The sequence below is a fragment of the Maniola jurtina genome, chromosome 2 (assembly GCF_905333055.1).
Source record: "Maniola jurtina chromosome 2, ilManJurt1.1, whole genome shotgun sequence".
Lineage (NCBI taxonomy): Eukaryota > Metazoa > Arthropoda > Insecta > Lepidoptera > Nymphalidae > Maniola > Maniola jurtina.
Genome location: NC_060030.1, coordinates 14574710 through 14593909, shown reverse-complemented (window position 1 = coordinate 14593909; position 19200 = coordinate 14574710). Strand labels below are relative to the sequence as shown.

The following is a 19200-nucleotide window of genomic DNA, read 5'->3' as shown; positions in this document are numbered from 1 at the left end:
TTGATTAAATTTACAGGGAATTTGAAATAAAAGTTTATGTTTTCACGAAAATCTCTTTTATTTAATTTTTCATTCTTAAGTTATTAAATAAATAAGATAAATAATGCAATAAATACCTAAAGATATACCAGCAAATACATCAAGACAAGTTTTACAGAATTATCAGTGTTCAAAAGTCGTCTTGATGTTATTTGTTTTTGGCTTTATCCCATCTTATGCGCTAGCATTGGCCTGTGCGGCTCCGTATCCATAGGAGTTGGCAGCAGAGTTGATCACCCTGTATCCAGAGTTAAGTCCCTGAGACCTAGCCGAAGCCGATCCTTGGCCAGACGTTTGAGTTATGACGCTTGGTCCTGCGCTGTAGGCGTATGGGAATCCGTCAGTTCTGAACACAGCATAACTTGGCGCAGAATTTGCGCTGGCGATAGCGGCTCCATGACCATTGGAGTTTGATACCGACGAAAGAGAGCCCTGTTCGTTGATATCAGCATGAGAGTTGGCGTTTCCAAATCCATTGGAATTGGCATAAGATTTTATGTTACCTAAGCCATTGTTAATGGTTGACTGCGCAGAACCAAGTTGATTACCCGCGCTGTATCTGAAAGCACCGTAACCAAGGCCATTGGAGTTAGCTGCTGAGTTGACGTATCCACTGTTTAAGTTAGCGTTGGCATTAGAGGACCCATAGCCTTGTGCATCAGCGGTAGTCACGACGCCGTCAGTGTGAGCGGTTGACTTGGCGGAACCTCCGTTGGCTTGGCTGTAAACTTGAGCTTGTCCGGGAATGGGAAGATTGTAAGCAGTGCCGAATCGCCAGCCTTGTCTTTCCAGTTCATTGGCTCTAGCAGAGCTAACGACAAAGCCTGGGAGGCTGTTGATGTTAGCCTTAGATGAGGCGATGCCTTGAGAGTTAGTTGACACAACTGCTGAATTCAGAGCATTGTTGGCCGCTGAACTGGCATAACCACCGTTTGTTTGAGATGCAGCAGATGTCAAACCGAGATCATTCTGAGAAGTTGAAGAAGCTGAGCCATATCCTTGTGTTTTCGCGACAGTAATAGCAGATGATGGGGCAGCGTTTCCAGGATATTCATATACTATTTCAGCAGGGGTTTCAAAGACTTGTTGGTAAGAGACGACCGTTGGATCAGCCACGGTGTAGTAGGTTGGTGTGTTTCGTGCCTCAGCTATCGCTTTAGCTTCTTCATACGAGCGAGCTTCTGGTCCATCGTATACTTCCGCCTTAGCTACAGCTTGTCCGGGGTAGGGTTCGCCATAGGCGTTCCTTCCTAACTGATTCTGATTATCAGTAGATGCGCTTCCGTAGGCTTGAAGAACGCCTCCATCGCTAGTCGCAGAGCCTACCACTTGGCCGTCAGGATTGGTCGTGTAACCTTGACCGACTGAGTAGCCACGTCCGTTGCGGAAGATGTAACCTGAAAAAAATAAGATTGTTGTAATACTTGAACTTGATTTCTGATTCTGAGATTTTCTGAAACGAAAATCTGCCATCAAAGTCGTCATAAATTCCAAAGAATGTGTAAAAAATCAATACCAGTAAATAAAAGTACATAAATGTTTATTTAAAAGTTTATTTAAATGTAAATAATTTAATTTTAAAAAAACTTACAAAACTATAATTCTTACCATTTGAAAATGTGGGATTGGCATTGCAAAGGGCGAAGCATGCCAAGGCTACGAACAATTTGGTGGCCATGATGTGACAGACTCGAAAGCTCAGGACTGAGTGGATGTGGAGAGAGCATTTCTCCGAGTTTATATACCAAGCCCACATCACCACTCGCCCGAAGTGGCCTACTGTTGTGAACTTCACCTACAAAAGTTGTATCCGTAAATTATTTTGATGGGTTACGTTAGATTAATTATTATTGGCGGACCTGATTAGTGATTAGAGACATCGCGAACCTTTCGCGAACGATTTAGACTTTTTATGATGACTTTGATGTCGAAATGGCTGTATGACCAGATAATTAGATCCAAGTGCAATGACCTTAGTTTCGATATTAATAATTTGCTGTCAGCACCTTGGATAGTTGTATGTTTTTGTATAATGAAAAAACCAAAAAACTTACCTTACATACCAAAAGAATACTTTGGTGCAGTGGTGAGCTTTGTGGTCTGTTAAATAGGAGGGCCGGAATTCAATTCTCGGAAGGGACAATTTAGGAATTTATAATTTCTAAATTGGTTTCTCACCTGCTAGTGAGTACTAGCAGGTGAGATCGCAGTCAAGGGCTAATTTATAATGGAATTAAAAAACCATTATATTTCTGTTTCGTTTGATAATAAACTTTATTCTATAACTAGATATACGTACTTGCGCTTGGTAATCATGTCTTGTAACAAGAGTAAATTAAAAATTTATAACACCCCCGACAAGTGAAGGTTACAGTAACTAGAAAAGAGCTGATAACTTTCAAACGGCTGAACTGATTTTCTTGGATTATAGCTAAGAACACTCTCGATCAAGCCACCTTTCAAACAAAAAAAAACTAAAATACACACGTCAAACTTATAACACCTCTCTTTTTGAGTCGGGGGTTAAAAAGCAATGATGGGACCAATCCCATCTAATTTGGAGCGCGCTTGCTTATTAAACGTGCCCTGCGAAGATTTAGGAAAATACTAAGAATCTACTAGGTACCTACCTAGTAGATTCTAAGTACCTACTTACTCGTTTTATCAAATACATATTTAGTCAACTTTTATGAATTAGGTGCAAAATCTACGAGCTATAATAAAAAAATAAAGTAAATACATATGGCTCTATGCATCGTAAAACTCACACCTATGCGTGAACGGTGGTTTCACGTGGTACGATGTTTGAATGAATATGAAAGCCGAATTATCCGTATGATAAATGTTTTCATGTAACCATAAACTTGGCTGGAAAGATACAAACTGCAACGGTAATGACGCCAACGCAGATCCTAGACGCAGCGATATAAATGGTCTACTAGATGGGGCCTTCATAGTAGGAACCTTCTGTTCTTGCAAGCCATGAATGCGCGTGAACTTTACTTGTATATGTCGCAGCGAAATGGCATGAACCGGGAGTTGGCCATATCCCTCAGGGACATGGCTAACTAACACTAGATTTGTTTAGTGAAATGATCAAATTGAGTTGCCGTTTTAACATCTCCCGTGAATTGACTATATCCCTGAAGGTTATGGCCAACTCCCGGCTTATACCATTTCGCTGCGACACATACATGCACTTTGCATAGAGTGTGTGCCTCTTGGATCAATCAGTCCCGGACAAGTGCTCACAAACGCACATATGTTAGCAAATCATTAATTCAAAATAGGTAACATTGTACACTTTTTGATTGTAACTCGTTGAATTTGTAAAATAATGATGTAGGGGGATGTTAACTTAAAACTAAAGCTATAAGGGTTCCAAACGCACCCAGGTCTGAGAACAACAAACTCAGCCGGGTATGGTTTTTATTTATAGGTAATAACAAATATGATATCGTGAATATGAATAATAATTAAGAGTTATCACGCAAGTTTAATTTTATAAACAGAATGCACCTAAAGCAGATTACGATTGACAGGAGTGCAGACACCGTTGTTAGTTGGAACATGTTGTTACTATGAAGCGCCGTATCTAGTCAAACATTTATATCACATTTTGGCGATGATAATTCTTAAACGGTAGTTTTTATTCAAAAACTGTCTATAAAATCTGTGTCTGTGTATAAAGTAATGGTTTTAAAATACTAAAGAGGTATATGTATTAACATAATGTAATATATGGTTGCTCTGTAGAGGCGATCTATTATGGCCTCTATCGACTATATATTATTGTCATACGTTACTGGCAAGTTGAACATTATTTCAAAAACCAACTCAAAGTTCCGCTGGTTCTTTGAGACGTCGTCGGGAGCTGTAATTCCCTTTCTGATTTCAGAAGACAGTATAGTATACCTTCAGATTTAGTATGTGTACAAATTTTTTTTATTTTTTTATTTCTCGTTTAAAGAGCTGGGTCACTAGTGTGACCATGTGGCTCTGGTAGGTCCATACTATCTTATTCTAACACTTAAAACTATATGTACATACTATTAACTATTACCTCTAAGTCTTATATTTCTACGGGCTATCCTGTACAAGTGTTTTGCTGCATCGGACGTTTTTTGTGGCACTAAAAAAGCCTGTTATAATATGATATATGTAATTTTAATGTAATCTTATGAGAGTAGTTCTTTTGGACTTTGTGTTTACAGCGTTTCAGACATATTATTTACTAGGGGATGCCCACGTGCATTTCGATTTTTTTTTAATCCCGTGGGAACTCTTTGATTTTCCGGGATAAAAAGTAGCCTATGTCCTTCCCCGGGATGTATCCCAAGTCTGTACTGAATTTCATTAAAATAGGTCTAGCGGTTGGGCCGTGAAAACGTAGCAGACAGACAGATAGACACACACTTTCGCATTTATAATATTAGTATGGATTGTACCTACCTAATGATAATGCAGTAAATATCAAATATTGATTAATTATTATTTGGGGACACCCACGGTTACAGCTTGACGAACCAACTGCGTGGCTGAATACCCCCGCCGCCGCTTAGTCTCGTTTTGTAGAATAGAACAGAATTTTTTATTCAGAACCGAATAAACTTCGACAAGTGCTTTTGAATCGTCTGAATAATTTTTCACTGGATCGGAATGCCGTTCTTACGGAGAAGAACCAGCAAGAAACTCGGCGGTTGCTATTGCACCTACTACTTGCTAGTTGCTTTAGCACCAAATAGATCGATAAATCGTGTCGCCGACTGCACAAGTTCAATATAAACTTGCCCTTGTTTCGCGCGCTTTGTTTCATTTTCAAAGTGCAGTTTCATTGAGAGATACATATATCGCCCAGCTAACCACCTGTGCTAACTTTTTGTTTGTTAAACGATTATTTATGACTATTACAAGTGTAAGTAAATTAAAAATTATCAACACCCCCGACAAATCATTATCAAATAAATAATTATTTATATCTAGGCAACGTCCATCTTGACAGCTTGACATTTATCAATTGACATTTGAATATTATGAACCTAAGGGTTATCTAACCTTCTTTTCTACAAGAAAACTAGAAAATAGCTGATAACTTTTAAACGGCTGAACCAATTTTTTTAGATTATAGCTAAGAACACTCTCGATCAAGCCACCTTTCAAACAAAAAAAACTAAATTAAAATCGGTTCATTCGTTTAGGCGCTACGATGCCACAGACAGATACACAGATACACACGTCAAACTTATAACACCCCTCTTTTTGGGTCGGGGGTTAAAAATTAAATTAGGTAGGTATACATACCAGTTTTTTTAATTTATTTTCTTCTACGGTATACTAATGGCCTGCCGATTGACGGGTTTTTTTTCCTAGATTTGTCAACTGCTTTCTATGTCACTTCTAATACAATGTTATCTATAAATAAACAGTGAAAGTCTTTCTTCAATATAATGAATAGAATTTGTCATATAATTGAAAGGTACCTAAGTTCGGTTACCATAAACAAATCAATCACAATTTTGCTAATTAACAGTAGTTTTAATTTCTTTTCTCCTTTCCAGTTTTTTATTTGTTAAGTCCTACGCTTGTTGGTTCCTAGGTTTGTTAGTGTTACTTTTGAGAGTTTAATATTAATACGAATATTGGAAGTTATCTTCTGTTTACAAGTCCACTGCTGGACCTAGTCCTAGACAAAGACTTTTCACAAAACACATGCTTGCTGCTTGTATCACTTAGGTACTTGTATATCTAGCAGTCCTTAGTCAGTCCACCAAGTAAGGGTCTCAACATTGGATTTTTTAATGTGGGGTCAATATTTCGGCACCTTGGGACCCTAATGCCTACTTGTTCTTACTCTTAGGTACCACCAGGAGTCTTATGTCTACAGTCTACTAGTTCAATATTCACTTCAGGTTCATGACATATTGAGTTTTGTTGGTTACTCTGGTTCTCCTACGGATATCCTCATTTGGTCACGTGAAGCTACACTTACTCAACCTCTTTCTCCATTGCCCGCTGACCATAAGCTTTCTTACCAGGAGAATGGGGTGGAATAGAATGGAAATATTTTTTATTCAAATAAACTTTTACAAGTACCTACCTACTTTTAATCGTCAAATGCATCTACCACTGGTTCGGAATGAATTTCCTACTGAGCAGAACCAGCAAGAAATGCGGCGGATAGGTTAATATAGCACTCTCTCTGTTACATATTCCCATACAAATGATAGAGCCAAACAGAGAGAGCGGTGAGAGAGTATTATTTGAGGTGGTAGTCCGTACAATAAGAATCTTCTGTTCACTCTCCTAGGGTCAATTTTCCAGTCGGGTCTATTAAGGCCAAACGCGTTTGCTAAAATACAGAAATAGGTACATATCTATACAAATTAAAGTGAGATATGCGAATTTATTGACCATAGATCGTAAACATGAAGTGAGAAAGTTGTCAAATTTATCACGTTTAACAAAACAATAATTTTTTTTCCAATTTTTTAAATTTCGAATTTATATGAACGTACTTAGGTAAGACTTAGTATTCCGAAGTTGGATGAAGTTACGCTGACAATGCCGTGACTTCGTCCGCGCTTTATAGCATAGGTTACGTGTAAATGAATTTTCAGAACCGGATCATTATAGTTTCGGAGGTTACAACCGATATCTAGGTATAAATATGTCTGTAAGACACTCATAATGTAAAGATTCTCAGGTAGGTATATCTTTTTTATTTTTTCTTATTTATTATTATTACTAAGCATACAAAATGTTTGGGAAAACCACATAAATATTTAACTAAACCAGAAATGTCATAAACTAAAAATTTGCGTGGGTGGTGGATCTGACTCCTAAGTAGTTCTGAATACGAATTTTTGATTAAATAAAGTAGCTATATTAACAAATCAAATTTTATTAATTTGTAATAGATCAAATCTCAGGCTATAATTATTGGCAGTCGGAATCTTATCTCAAAAATTGACTGGTTCACGCTTCCGCCCATCGAGTACAATGGTATTGTCATCCCATATTGTGATTCCGTTCAAAATCTGGGGATACATATGGATTGCAATTTAGGTTGGACGAATCACTTAAGAGGGCTCTCTCCGTCACACGTTTCATACAATCGTAGTTCTAATTTCATTTGAATATTAAGCAACCAAAGTCCATAAAATTTTGCTGACATATTCTAGAAACTAAGCTAACTAAGCTTCGCGTTTCCAAATGTTTAAAATCAGGTTTAGTCAAGTTACCTTCCGACCAAATGGAGGTAATTTTGGACTATTTCTTATAGGTGATCAAAGTGTAACCGTTGATAAAAATTAGGTAACTTTAACGGCCTTTGGTGCAACCTATTTAACAATTTTGTCGTTCTCAGAACTAAATTCAAGATTGGATTGTGTGGAGTAATAATAATCAGTTACAAAATAAAAATGTGTTTTTAGAAACGTCTCCTTTATTCATTTTCCTTAATACGTAAAAATAAATTAACTTACAAAATAAAATAAATTAATTCAATAAATACTTAAATAATTTTAGTTTTTTTTTTGCAAATACATCAAGACAAGTTAAGGCATTTGTGTGATTTGAAACTTGAAAGTCGTCTTGATGTTATTTGTGACTTAGGCACACTCAATTTAGGCTCTAGCATTGGCTTGTGCGGTTCCATGTCCAAAAGAGTTAGCAGCAGAGTTAACCGTCCTGTATCCAGAGTTCAGACCCTGAGTCCTAGCGGAAGCTGATCCTTGACCAGACGTCTGAGTGTTCACGCTTGTTTGTGGGTTGAAGGAGTATGGAAGTCCTCGGAAGGCATAAGATGGTGCAGAATTCGCACTTGAGGCAGCGGTTCCTTGGCCGTTGGAGTTTGAAACCGATAAAAGAGAGCCTTGTTCGTTGACATCAGCATGTGAATTGGCATTCCCATATCCGTTAGAGTTGGCTGAAGATTTAATGTTGCCTAAACCATTGTTAACAGTTGAGTGAGCAGATCCATATCCATTGCCGGCAGCATATTTTGTAGCTCCATAACGAATGCCGTTGGAGTTGGCTGCTGAGTTGACGGATGCACCGTGTAAATTAGCATTGGCGTTGGCAGACCCGTAGCCTTGCGCATCAGCGGTAGTCACAACGCCGTCTGTGTGAGCGGTCGACTTGGCAGAACCTCCGTTGGCTTGGCTGGAAACTTGGGCTTGTCCTGGAGTTGGAACGTTATAGGCTGTTCCGAATCGCCAGCCAGTTCTCTGCAGGTTGCTAGTTTCTACAGGGCTAATAATCACTCCTTGAACAGCGTTGATGTCAGCCTTAGATGAGGCAATACCTTGAGAAGTAGCTGATACAACCGCGGAATCCAGAACATTGTTGGCAGATGAACTTGCGTAACCACCATTTGTTTTAGTGGCAGCCGATGTCAAACCTAGAGCACTTTCTGATTTTGAAGAAGCCGATCCATATCCATGTGTTTTTGCTGCGGTATTAACAGCTCCGTAGCCATTGTTGACGTTGGAAGAGGCAGTCCCAAAACCAGATCCGAAAGTTTTAGCATTCGATGAGGTGATTCCATATGTACCAACACCTTGGGTCTTAGCAGTAGACTCCGCTGAACCAGGACCTTCGGCCCGAGCAGAAGTGATAGACGACTCAGAATTATCGTTTATAACAGCAGATGATTGTGCGATGGTTCCAGGATATTCGTATCTTATTTCAGCAGGCGTTTCAAACTTTTGATTGTAAGAGATGATGGTCGCTGGCTCAGGCAGGGCGTAATAGGTTGGTGTGTTTTGTGCCTCAGCTTTAGCTTCTCCGTTGGCAGGACCCCCCGGTCCATTGTATACTTCCGCCTTAGCTACAGCCTCCCCGGGAACGCCAAAAGCGTTCTTTCCTAGTTGACTGTATCCATCATTGGTTGCGGTTCCATATGCCTGAAGAACACCCCCATTAATAGTTGCTGAACCTGTCGCCCGACCGCCGGCATTGTTAGTGTAACCTTGACCGACCGAATAACCGCGTCCGGTACGGAATATGTAACCTGAAAGTAATTTTAATTTTTGTAAATATTCGGAATTAAGTTAAGTTAAAAATAAGTTAAGCTAAGTTTAATGTAACGTTGTCATTTTAGCAAGTTTATTGCGAAATTAACAGGAAAGGGACATGGTTAGAAAAACTTAAAGACATTAAAAAGGTTGGTGCTAGGCTACCTAAATATATTACCTATATTTTAATTGTTAGAGGAATGGACAAAAATATTCAACTTACTCTTTAAAAATACAGGACTGGCATTGCAAAGGGCGAAGCATGCCAAGGCTACGATCAAATTGGTGGCCATGATGTGAAAGATTTGAAAGCTCTAAACTGAATGGATGTGGAGAGAGCATTTCTCCGAGCTTATATACCAACACTGCAGCATTCACCTGAAGTGACCTACTGATGTCAATTTTATCTAAGAAACATTTATTCGTAGATAATATTGGTGAGTTAATTTATCATGTTCATTATTTATTCCTTCCTATTCCTGCTTAGCGATTGTCAAAAATTGTCTATGTATGAGCGAATTGAATTGAACAGTTGAAGTTTTATGTATTTTGGATGCAGGACTCAATGTAATAAATCATCCACACCTGTTTTTTAATTGTATTTGTAGGAATAGTTTACTCGTCAATAAAAGTCATCAGTTTTCTCTGATTCGCAACAAGCATTATACCTAATTATAATAATTCTACCGTTTATTTCCGATAGAAAAAAATAGATAAATTAAGTAAATTAACTACTTTGATCCATAATAATGTCAGTTTTATGTTTCACGAGAACATATAATGTTTTACGAGTCTTATTTGACTAAAAGGATAGTTTAAATCAGGTTTTTGATAATCCTAGTGCATAAAATATATAAATTATTAATCAAGCGTGGGACATTTGTTTTTAACTAATTAATATATACTTAACAAGAAAAGAAGCTGTAGATTAAGCCACATTTTTTAAAGTTTGATTTATTCGTTTTTTATTAACGCATTTTATCTACATTAAATTTATAATTTATGTTTTTAAATAATTTGGTCGGATGTCATGTGGAGAAATTGCTAAAACGAGATATAAAACTGCAAATTAAATGGATTCTACTGTCATGAAAAACAAAAAATACGGATTTCGAAAATAACGTTAGAATTTGAGAGATAGCGAAATCAGGAATTAGACACCTATGACCTAGATACGTCGTAAAAAATGGAAATCTATACCTAACTTTAATAAAAGTTTAGCTGACGAATCCTTAGAATTTAATGGAAGGAACCATTTATATATAACACTACGAAAAAGTTCAAAACACGGCGTTTATGAACAACAAAGAAGGATTTAAGGGGTAGAAAGAGCCTTCAAGATTTATGATTTTTTTTTTTCAAAATCGGTTATGTTGCATATAAATGTAGGTAATTAATAGGATTTCTTTCCAGTACACTTAGATACATGATCAATTTGAATATTCTAATTTAGTACACTTTCTCTGTCAACGGTTGCATGATTTCAGCAAACTTTTTCTTTCTAACGATCGCAAAAACTGTCCTGTCTGTCAAGTGCAAGTCCAAATTGATTGTCGCCGTGAATGTTTTTTATGATCCCCAATAAAAAATGTAGACTAACTTTGACGTAGAGACTATTCTATTCGGCGGGTTAAGGTTTATTTCAACGTTTTCATAGTTTTCATCATTATCTGCAGCCTCTGAATATATAGCCAAATATATTGGTATACAAATTGTGTCTAGTAACCTTAGCAGTAGATTTTACATCTCACCAATCTTGATAGAAATTGAGCTTTGGATCGCTAAAACGTTGTACAGTTCACTTACGGCCTACGGGTATCTTGTTTAAAGCTAAAGATTGCTCAGACATTTTTATACCCAGCGCTACAAGCAGAACTTTGTGAAATTAAAATCGATGGTAACACCCTACCCACTGAATATGACACCTCAACCAATTTACCACCAAGTACCAATGAAGCCACCAAGCCTCCTTAGCTTGACCTCAAGGCCGTATCTCGACAGAGTTTAATTTAGATTGCCGAGAAGATTAGTTAGAGAAGATAAGTTAGATTGTCGAGCGTACAATATCGAGAAGGCAGCGGAATTGTAATTCAGCTGTCTTCTGGATAGTCCGCGAAACTATTGCATCAAAACCTGTCGCAGTTATGACCTTTTTCTATAAACACGCAACACACACCTAACGCATGTGCATAAGTGTGCCACACGAATATGATCATTATATAAATTATCACCACCGTGAGGTGGGCGGCCGATCCTTTTGCGTCCAGTGAGCGGTTGTCATTCTAACACATTTCTAACACTAGAGCTCTAGCGTCCATTTTCAAACTTATTGGTGGCTGAGAAGTTAGTCGCAAAATGTTTTCCATCACTTCTTTTCCGGTACCTAGTGTCTGTAGATTGGTACATAGCTGCGTAGAACCGCTCTCATCTCTCGCCGCTTACCTACTCTCAGCCGGAATCGAACTGTTATTTATAGTACACAGCAATAATTACTAGTTGTTCATTATTATAATTACACGTTCAAGTAATAATATGTTGTTAAAATAAATCTTCGAAGCGTAAACTGTAGTTTTGTCGGGTGTAGTAGGTCATAGTTTAAGGCTTAAGGCTTGGTACATTGACATACGAATTACGATTATTGTAAGACTAGAGCACATACAAAACGCTATTGCAATTTTATGCGTAACGCATGATGACATACGTAACAGGACGTCACACTATACTCGCGCGTACACGTGTACGATTTACACTGCAGAGACGCACGATGCACGATGCCTACTAGCGCATTGCATACCAAAAGATATTATATAACTATCATATTCGTACATATATGTGACTCCGTTGACCGTCTTGTAGTGCAGAGCAAGGTGGAAAGTACCAGAGGGCGAGGAAGGTCACCTATGGATGGAACGACCAAATTTAGCCCGCTGTGGGCGGTGCCGTGCACGAGTGTATCAGGCTCTCGGCCAGCAGGGAAAAGTGACGAATGCTCGTGAGGCGTATAACATCTGTCCCCAAAAACATCACCTCGCGACGACCACGACCGCTCTGCCAAGAGTGTTACGACGAAGAAGAAGAAATTCGTAGGTATATATTAAATAGATTACGGTAAAAAGATACCTATTTCTCCAAACAGTACTTGATTAACAATTTTTACGAGCCGTATCAAGCATGTTCCATCGCGCATTGTGTGTGTCCACAACCTTAGATTTAAATTCGCACATCTGTTTCAACCCGTAGCAAAATTTTCAGAAGGTCAATTTCAATAAATTATAGCCCGATCAACCTCTCCGCTGTAACTAATCTATGTCTTATTTATGTTAATAGTTCCGCGAGCGGACTCTGATCCGAGATCAAGTTTGCGACGGCGATTAATCACAATGTTTCGGTACAACGGTCTCGCCTACTAACGTACTGATTGGATTTAAAATAATAATATATCAATATAGAAAATTAGGATACCTACTACCTACTTACGTATAATATAATATTCTTAATTATGTAGATTTACCAACTTTACCTAGCTTTAGCCTAGTTGTAGAGCTTAGCAGGCGGGTACATTGATCTAAGTCAATACTTGGATTGGTGACCAACTTTAGAGGTCCGAATTTTTCCTTACAGAAAATAAACTGTACTATCTAAGTAATCATCATTGATATAGAATTGCAGGTATGACAGATCACGAACAAAATGACGTCGCCAGATGTTCATATACATTTATATACACACTTATACACATAAAGCAAAAATTAATAATCAAAATTATTTTTAAAATGAGAACAAAAATATTCATTCTAAAATAAAACTTAACACCTAAGCAATAAGTCTTAAAAATTTGAAGTAAGGTCAATGCTTTTATTTTTCAGGCCGTGTTTTTGAAGTATATTTTGAAGTACCAAAAAAATTAAGAACAAAATTATTGTAATCAATTTAAAAAAAAAAAAAAGAAAAAAATGCAAAAGTATTTGACAGCGGTGGGATTCGAACCCACGCCCTTTCGGACTGGTGCCTAAAACCAGCGCCTTAGACCACTCGGCCACGCTGCCTGTTGCAATGCATGTTGAAATTCCCTATTATAATATACTTACATTTAACGCGTACATTTAGCTAGGTCGGTACATTTTTTTTGTTCCTATGAAAAACGAGTATTGATGGTAAGAGCACTAGGTAGAGAATTGACTGGTTTCGAAGAACAAATCTAGAAAACGAGTTCCTTCAATATACAATGAGGTACAGACAGCGTCCCAAGCGAAAAAACTGTGAACTAAAATCCACTAAGTCTTGGTCTAAAGAACAAAAGTTAAAAAAGTTACGCTTACGGGGTAGTAGATTAGCTCGAGGCTTGCTCGAGGTTAGGAGAAAGGGTCTTTCTTTTGGTGCTATTCTCTGTTGTGGTCCACTATAATAGTCTATGGATTTGCCTCCTTCGATTTTTAAATTAAATTGTTGAGTTCAGTATTTCACTCGGATTCAGTATTTCCCAGTTTAGTTCGTTGAACAAATTTTTTTTACGACCATAATGACTACATATAGTTAGATGGTTCATTTTTTGTTCATTTCTATTTTTCATTCCGCATCCTTCACTCGAAATATTTTGAATGTGATATAAAAATAAAATGAATCTATATTGAATTATGTGTAAATATTGTACTTTTTGTAATTTTGAATTAAAAAAATACAATAGATAGGTACGTACTTAAAATCAGGTAGGTACAAGGTAGGTACTTAATTTTAAACACTTCTGCGGTGAAATGAGTGCAGCTAATATATTATTGTAGTGGTTAAGATGTTGGACTTTTATTCGGGGGATCGGGGGTTTGATACCTCAAACTTTTCGGAGTTGTCATGTGCGTTTTAAGCAATTAAGTATCTCTTAATTTGATGATGAAGAAAAGCATAGTGAGGAAACCTGCGTGCCTGAGACTTGAGAGATCTCAATAATCAAAGGTGTGCGAAGTCTGCCAAAAATTAGACTGCATACCACTTACCACCAGGTGAGATTGCAACTTGTAATGGAATTGATATTGGACTGAAACTGGAATTGATAACTTGTAATGGAATAAAAAAATAACCTCGTCAATCCATTATGCAGCGGTAATAGTCTGATGGTAGATTCATCTGTTATTGCTCTAAATTAAAGTAGTCGCATTGAGGAAATAAAAGACAGTTGTTCATAATGACCTGTATATTTACCTAAGTGTAAAGGAGCATTATTTACAAGGTGGACATCGATATATTTATGCCTACCCTAACTCTAAACCTTACTATAAAAATAAGTAAAAATATTAGAAGGTAAAAAAAAATCATGACAGATAAGGACTTATTTCACTCAAAATACCTTTTCTTTAAAATATGAACGGGGCATTTGACTTTGAATTCGGTTTATATAAGTAGGTACAATTTTTTTTTAATTAAGGCAAAGGATAACAAACATCAACAGTCCGCGGTTACAGTCTTGGGCTGATTTTTAAAATTAGATGTTATACATTTTTTCTTAACTTTACGGCCCTGGATTCTAGTACTTTTAAAATTATCCGCGTTATAGTTATTTTTAATTAATAGTTTAAAAGTTAGGTAGGTATCTAAAGTTAAATAAGTCCTGTTTACAAGAAATTAGAAGCTGGATTCAAATAATTAATAGTATCATAGATACCTTATTTTGTTAAGATTAAACAGTAAAATATATCACTTAAAAAGCTGCTTTCGTAAGTCATAGTTTTTCTAAAATTTAGGCATATTATATTTAATTTAAAAATCGCATGTATTAATTAACGTGAAAATTGAAACTTTGAAATTGATTTTTGTTAAATTGTAGCTGCAACAAATTGCTACAATTGAAAATTAATTTAATAAGATTCACGAGTCTGCGAAGGACAAAGACTTACCTAAGTATTAACTATATAAATTAAATTAATGTTCTCACGCATTACGTTTTATTGTTAGTTACGGTGTTATTAATGAATTGCGTGGCGTTAAATGCAAGCAATTATCCATTATTTATGCTTGTTTACTTGCAGCACGTAAATGCATTAACAATATTAGGTATTAAATTAACAGATTAAAATTATTAACTTTATTATCATCAACAGTTTACAAATACAAAACGCGCACTAATCAATTAAAGATGATATTATTTATATTATATCATATTGTTTAATTTATATCTACAATATAATATGCCTTCAGAAAAAAATATAAAGGTATTTTTAATGAATTAAACGTTATAGGTACTCGAAAATCGAAGTAGGTACTTGTTGTTTTTATGTTAAGTAATAGATTTTGTTTATAACTGCACAATTCAGGCCACGCTCATTTTGCATGAGTTTTCGTACGAAATTTGATCGTGCGAACACGTACGGAAAGGCAAATTCGCAATCGAAGAATTCCCATAGTAGGTACTTGAAGAAGTACTTATAGGAGTGCTCACACTTCGATTGTTCGTGCCTTATCGTACGGGTTCGCACGACTGATTTTTTTTATATAACACATGTAGTGAGCGCGGTCTTAAGCAACTGCACAATATACATATAATCCGATATACGAGTACGTATACCCCGATTAAATTAAGAATGTACCTATATAATAAACATGGAAAGGACTTTATTGTATATCCTTGCTATGCTTCACTTCTAAGTTATAACATTCTTATTTCAACGTGTTATAAATGCTAAAAAGTACTAAATATAGTTGGCATGAAATTAAAAAGATCAAATGGTAATATGAGAGCTCGTCCTAACTTCATGCATACACCTATAGTGATATCAGAAGGTTAATTTTTTGTTAATTTGATTGTCATTCGGCACCCGTCACTCGAAATGAAACGTCTGAACACAAAATGAATCAAAAATGAACACGGAATGAAAACCAATCACTCGAGTTAACGTTAACAAATCAATTGTCTGATATCATTTACAAATGGCATTATGAAAAGTTAATATGTCTGAAGTTAGCAGGAGTAGTCAAGGCATTAATATTTGAATGAGTTTTATTATTTGGTTAGGTATTGTATTAACGTATAAATTAGTTAATTTAGATCTAAAAGAATTTACAATTACAATGTACAATTTCTTAGACTAAGTGAGCGTCGAAGCTAGTTTATTTTATTTTAGTTTTATTTTATGTCATAGGCTCATAGGTATATGTTTCCCAGGGGAATGTATTTTTACAATATTTTTCAAAAACTACCTGCATTTAAGACCGCTATCATAATTCATGATTTTATTTTAAAACATTCAATATTATTTAAAAAAAAATCAACTAATAGATAGGCCTTTCTTATTTAACTTATAATACGTCATTTACATGTTCAGCTTCCATAACTTCAGCTTACAGCTGCAGTAGGTACTTAAGTCTGATTGATATACTTATTAGAATTCAAACTATCGTGAGTGATACTTACTCAAAATATTCAAAGCATGCTATAGCCATTAGCGAGCATTCACACCTAACGTCATCGAGTGTTACTGTTGTTCCATACATATTCAACTTTTCTTTCACACCAAACTGACAATACGCCACGCGTAGTCACCAACTCTACGCCAATATGCCATCGCGGAGGAAGATTGGTTCCGTAGCTAGGTACAGCATATTCTCAGCATAGTATAACGAAAATGCAATCTGAGTTTAGAGGCTCACATGAGCGTCATACATGTGTTTTACACCGTGTATTCTATGGTGAGCGTGCGCACGGTCGGCGGCTGACATAACGTTAAGTGTGAACGCTCATTATTATCATAAAATGTGGATAGTTTTGAGAAATACTGAAAATTGAATAATTTATTTCTAAACTATTGATAAACGCTCTCTTTCAAAGGTATCGTGCTCTGATATTGACAAATATTTTACACAGTCATGATAAAAAATTACTTTATAATTATTATAGGTAGGTATATATTCACCTAAATTACTAGTACATTACTTTTTATATTAAGTATTTATTATCTATGAAAATTCATACACAATAATATTAATATTAACAATCATTTCGTACATGACCATTAATTAATATAATTTAAATAAATTAATTGACTTAAATTGCCATATTTTATTCAACATAATTTATTTTAAGTGTAAAAATATTGCAGAAAAACTGAGCACAATTAATTATTATTAAGAGAGACATAAGTAAATTATCTAATCAAAAACATAAACATTGGAATAAAAATTCGTTGCCTAGCTGAAAATAATAATATATTAGTTTTAAAATAAAACCAAAATAAACACGAAAAACAGAATAATTGTTTCATAGCCCAACTGACAATTATTATAATTGTCCTATCAGTAAAATTACTTACATTATATAAAAATAAGTAAAAAATAAAACCCCAAATTAGTTACAATTATTATTATAGAAAAATAATAAAGTCTTACACGCTAAAGGAACACAGAGCTAAGTTTCATTAATCTTCACTATTAAGCCAGTCAGTATGTGGTACTTATGTACTGTAAGGTCTCTTGCAAATTATTCACGAGCGCGTTTGTATACTCAAATAAAAATAAATATGTAGGTTTTTTTAAATATTAGTATATTTTTATATTTTTACTGTAAAATAAAAAAAACTTTAGATTGGATTACATTTATATACTAAAAAAAATATAAATGCCTACCTATACTATACTTAATACCTACTGATTATTATTATTATTATTTATCATCGTTTACACATGAAATGTTGAAAATAATACTTAATAATAATATTGCTAGGTTGACGATCCAAAAGAATTAAGTAGTAAAACCGGGTTTACAATTTTTTTAGTAAAGGGACCTAGCTAACAAAATGCGGTCTTTTATATTTTTACAACTGACTTCCAAAAAGGAGCTGGTTCTCAATACGGCCCGTTTTTTTTAATGTAAGTACACCGATTTTTTCGAGGTTTCTGGATCGATTTGCAATTTTTTTTTTCATAAGGCCATTATTACATAATACCATACATACATCTGCATTAAATTAGTAAAGATTATTGAAATTTAACTAAAGAGTTAATATTAGATAGTAGGTATTTGATTCGATAAAATGATCCTATACGTCGTATTCTGTAGAATAAAATTTCAATGTCCACTAATTCTGGAAACAAGGTAAAAGCTTATATTATATACCTATCCTTTCCTCTCCTTATATTTGTTACTAATATATGGAATATGTATATAATAATAGTTATGTTATATAATAATAATAATAATAATAAATGCAGGATGCAAAAAGCGGTCTTGCTAGACTCGGCTAGGATAGTCCGCCGCTTTCTCAACCTGTCGCCCTGACCCCCGGCCGTTTGGTCTCCCCTGCCGGGGCGTAATCCTCCGCCCGGTACAAATATGTATTTATGTAAATGTGTATGTAGGTTTATTTATTTTTATGTATGTAAGTATATTATATTCTCTTTGGCTTTTATATATATATCTATTTTGTAACCGGGCGTGAGAGTTAGTTATATAGATAATAATAATAATAATAATATAAGTCTTTTATTACTGAAAATAAAATTTACATTTTAAAATACAATATTTTGTAAGTTATACATGCTTTTTAGGTAGTTATGTTATATATTATTATTAAAATTTAAAACGTTGTAAAAGTAGTGCTTAACCATGTTTGTTTAATTTAATTATTATTATTTTACTTTGCGCACTTGTATTCTTTCTTATATTAATATTGTGAATTTCACAAGATCTGCTACTGTTGCAGCTGCCATATTAAACGTAAGGGCCTTTAAGCCTTTTTTTTCAGTTTTTTAAATTTCTATAAGTTCAATTTACTTCAAAACAGAAGATTTTTTAATGAAAGATTCAAGTGATGCAGTGGATAAAATTACAAGTTTTTTAACTTCGTCCGATACTTTAAATCAGGCATAAATCATGCCAAGTATTGACGGTCCTTTATCGCCAAAATCTCGAAGTATTTGGCGCGAGAAATGTTTATCTTTTAGTATGTGAGTATCTACTCTAGTTTTCTCACAAATGGACGCCTACGGCTCAGGCTTTTAAACGTCAACACGTTTACAGTAACCTACCTATTTACTGCTCTCGCATGTTTTGCTGCACGATTAGAAGTTTTTTACCAGTATTAGAACGAGGAACATAGGTAGGTACGTAATATTAGCTTTTACACAATAAGATAGGTATAGACAATGAAGACATGGACGTATC

The 19200-nt window shown here is 35.4% G+C and overlaps 2 protein-coding genes and 1 non-coding gene across 3 annotated transcripts; all 3 read right to left on the bottom strand.

Annotated features, from left to right (window-relative positions):
• Nucleotides 1-213: 213 nt before the first annotated feature.
• Nucleotides 214-2713, bottom strand: LOC123872832 (cell wall protein IFF6-like). Its single transcript, XM_045917394.1, has 3 exons — nt 2696-2713; nt 1648-1834; nt 214-1436 (listed from the first exon to the last, which is right to left on the bottom strand). The coding sequence occupies exons 1-3, from the start codon at nt 2711-2713 to the stop codon at nt 214-216; spliced, it is 1428 nt and encodes a 475-aa protein (XP_045773350.1).
• A 4868-nt stretch (nt 2714-7581) lies between these two features.
• LOC123871537 (fibroin heavy chain-like) lies at nt 7582-9353 on the bottom strand. Its single transcript, XM_045915392.1, has 2 exons — nt 9280-9353; nt 7582-9052 (listed from the first exon to the last, which is right to left on the bottom strand). The coding sequence occupies exons 1-2, from the start codon at nt 9347-9349 to the stop codon at nt 7665-7667; spliced, it is 1458 nt and encodes a 485-aa protein (XP_045771348.1). The 5' UTR covers nt 9350-9353; the 3' UTR covers nt 7582-7664.
• A 3669-nt stretch (nt 9354-13022) lies between these two features.
• Trnal-uag lies at nt 13023-13102 on the bottom strand. Its single transcript has one exon. It is a non-coding gene; the product is annotated as a tRNA-Leu (tRNA).
• Nucleotides 13103-19200: the final 6098 nt, after the last annotated feature.

Excerpts from the sequence above, each read along its gene's own strand:
- LOC123872832 (XM_045917394.1), bottom strand. Across the intron at positions 1,437-1,647 it reads CAATCCCACATTTTCAAATG|GTTACATCTTCCGCAACGGA; the intron begins GTAAGAATTATA and ends TATTTTTTTCAG.
- LOC123871537 (XM_045915392.1), bottom strand. The coding sequence starts at position 9,349 with ATGGCCACCAATTTGATCGTAGCCTTGGCATGCTTCGCCCTTTGCAAT. Across the intron at positions 9,053-9,279 it reads CAGTCCTGTATTTTTAAAGA|GTTACATATTCCGTACCGGA; the intron begins GTAAGTTGAATA and ends AATTACTTTCAG.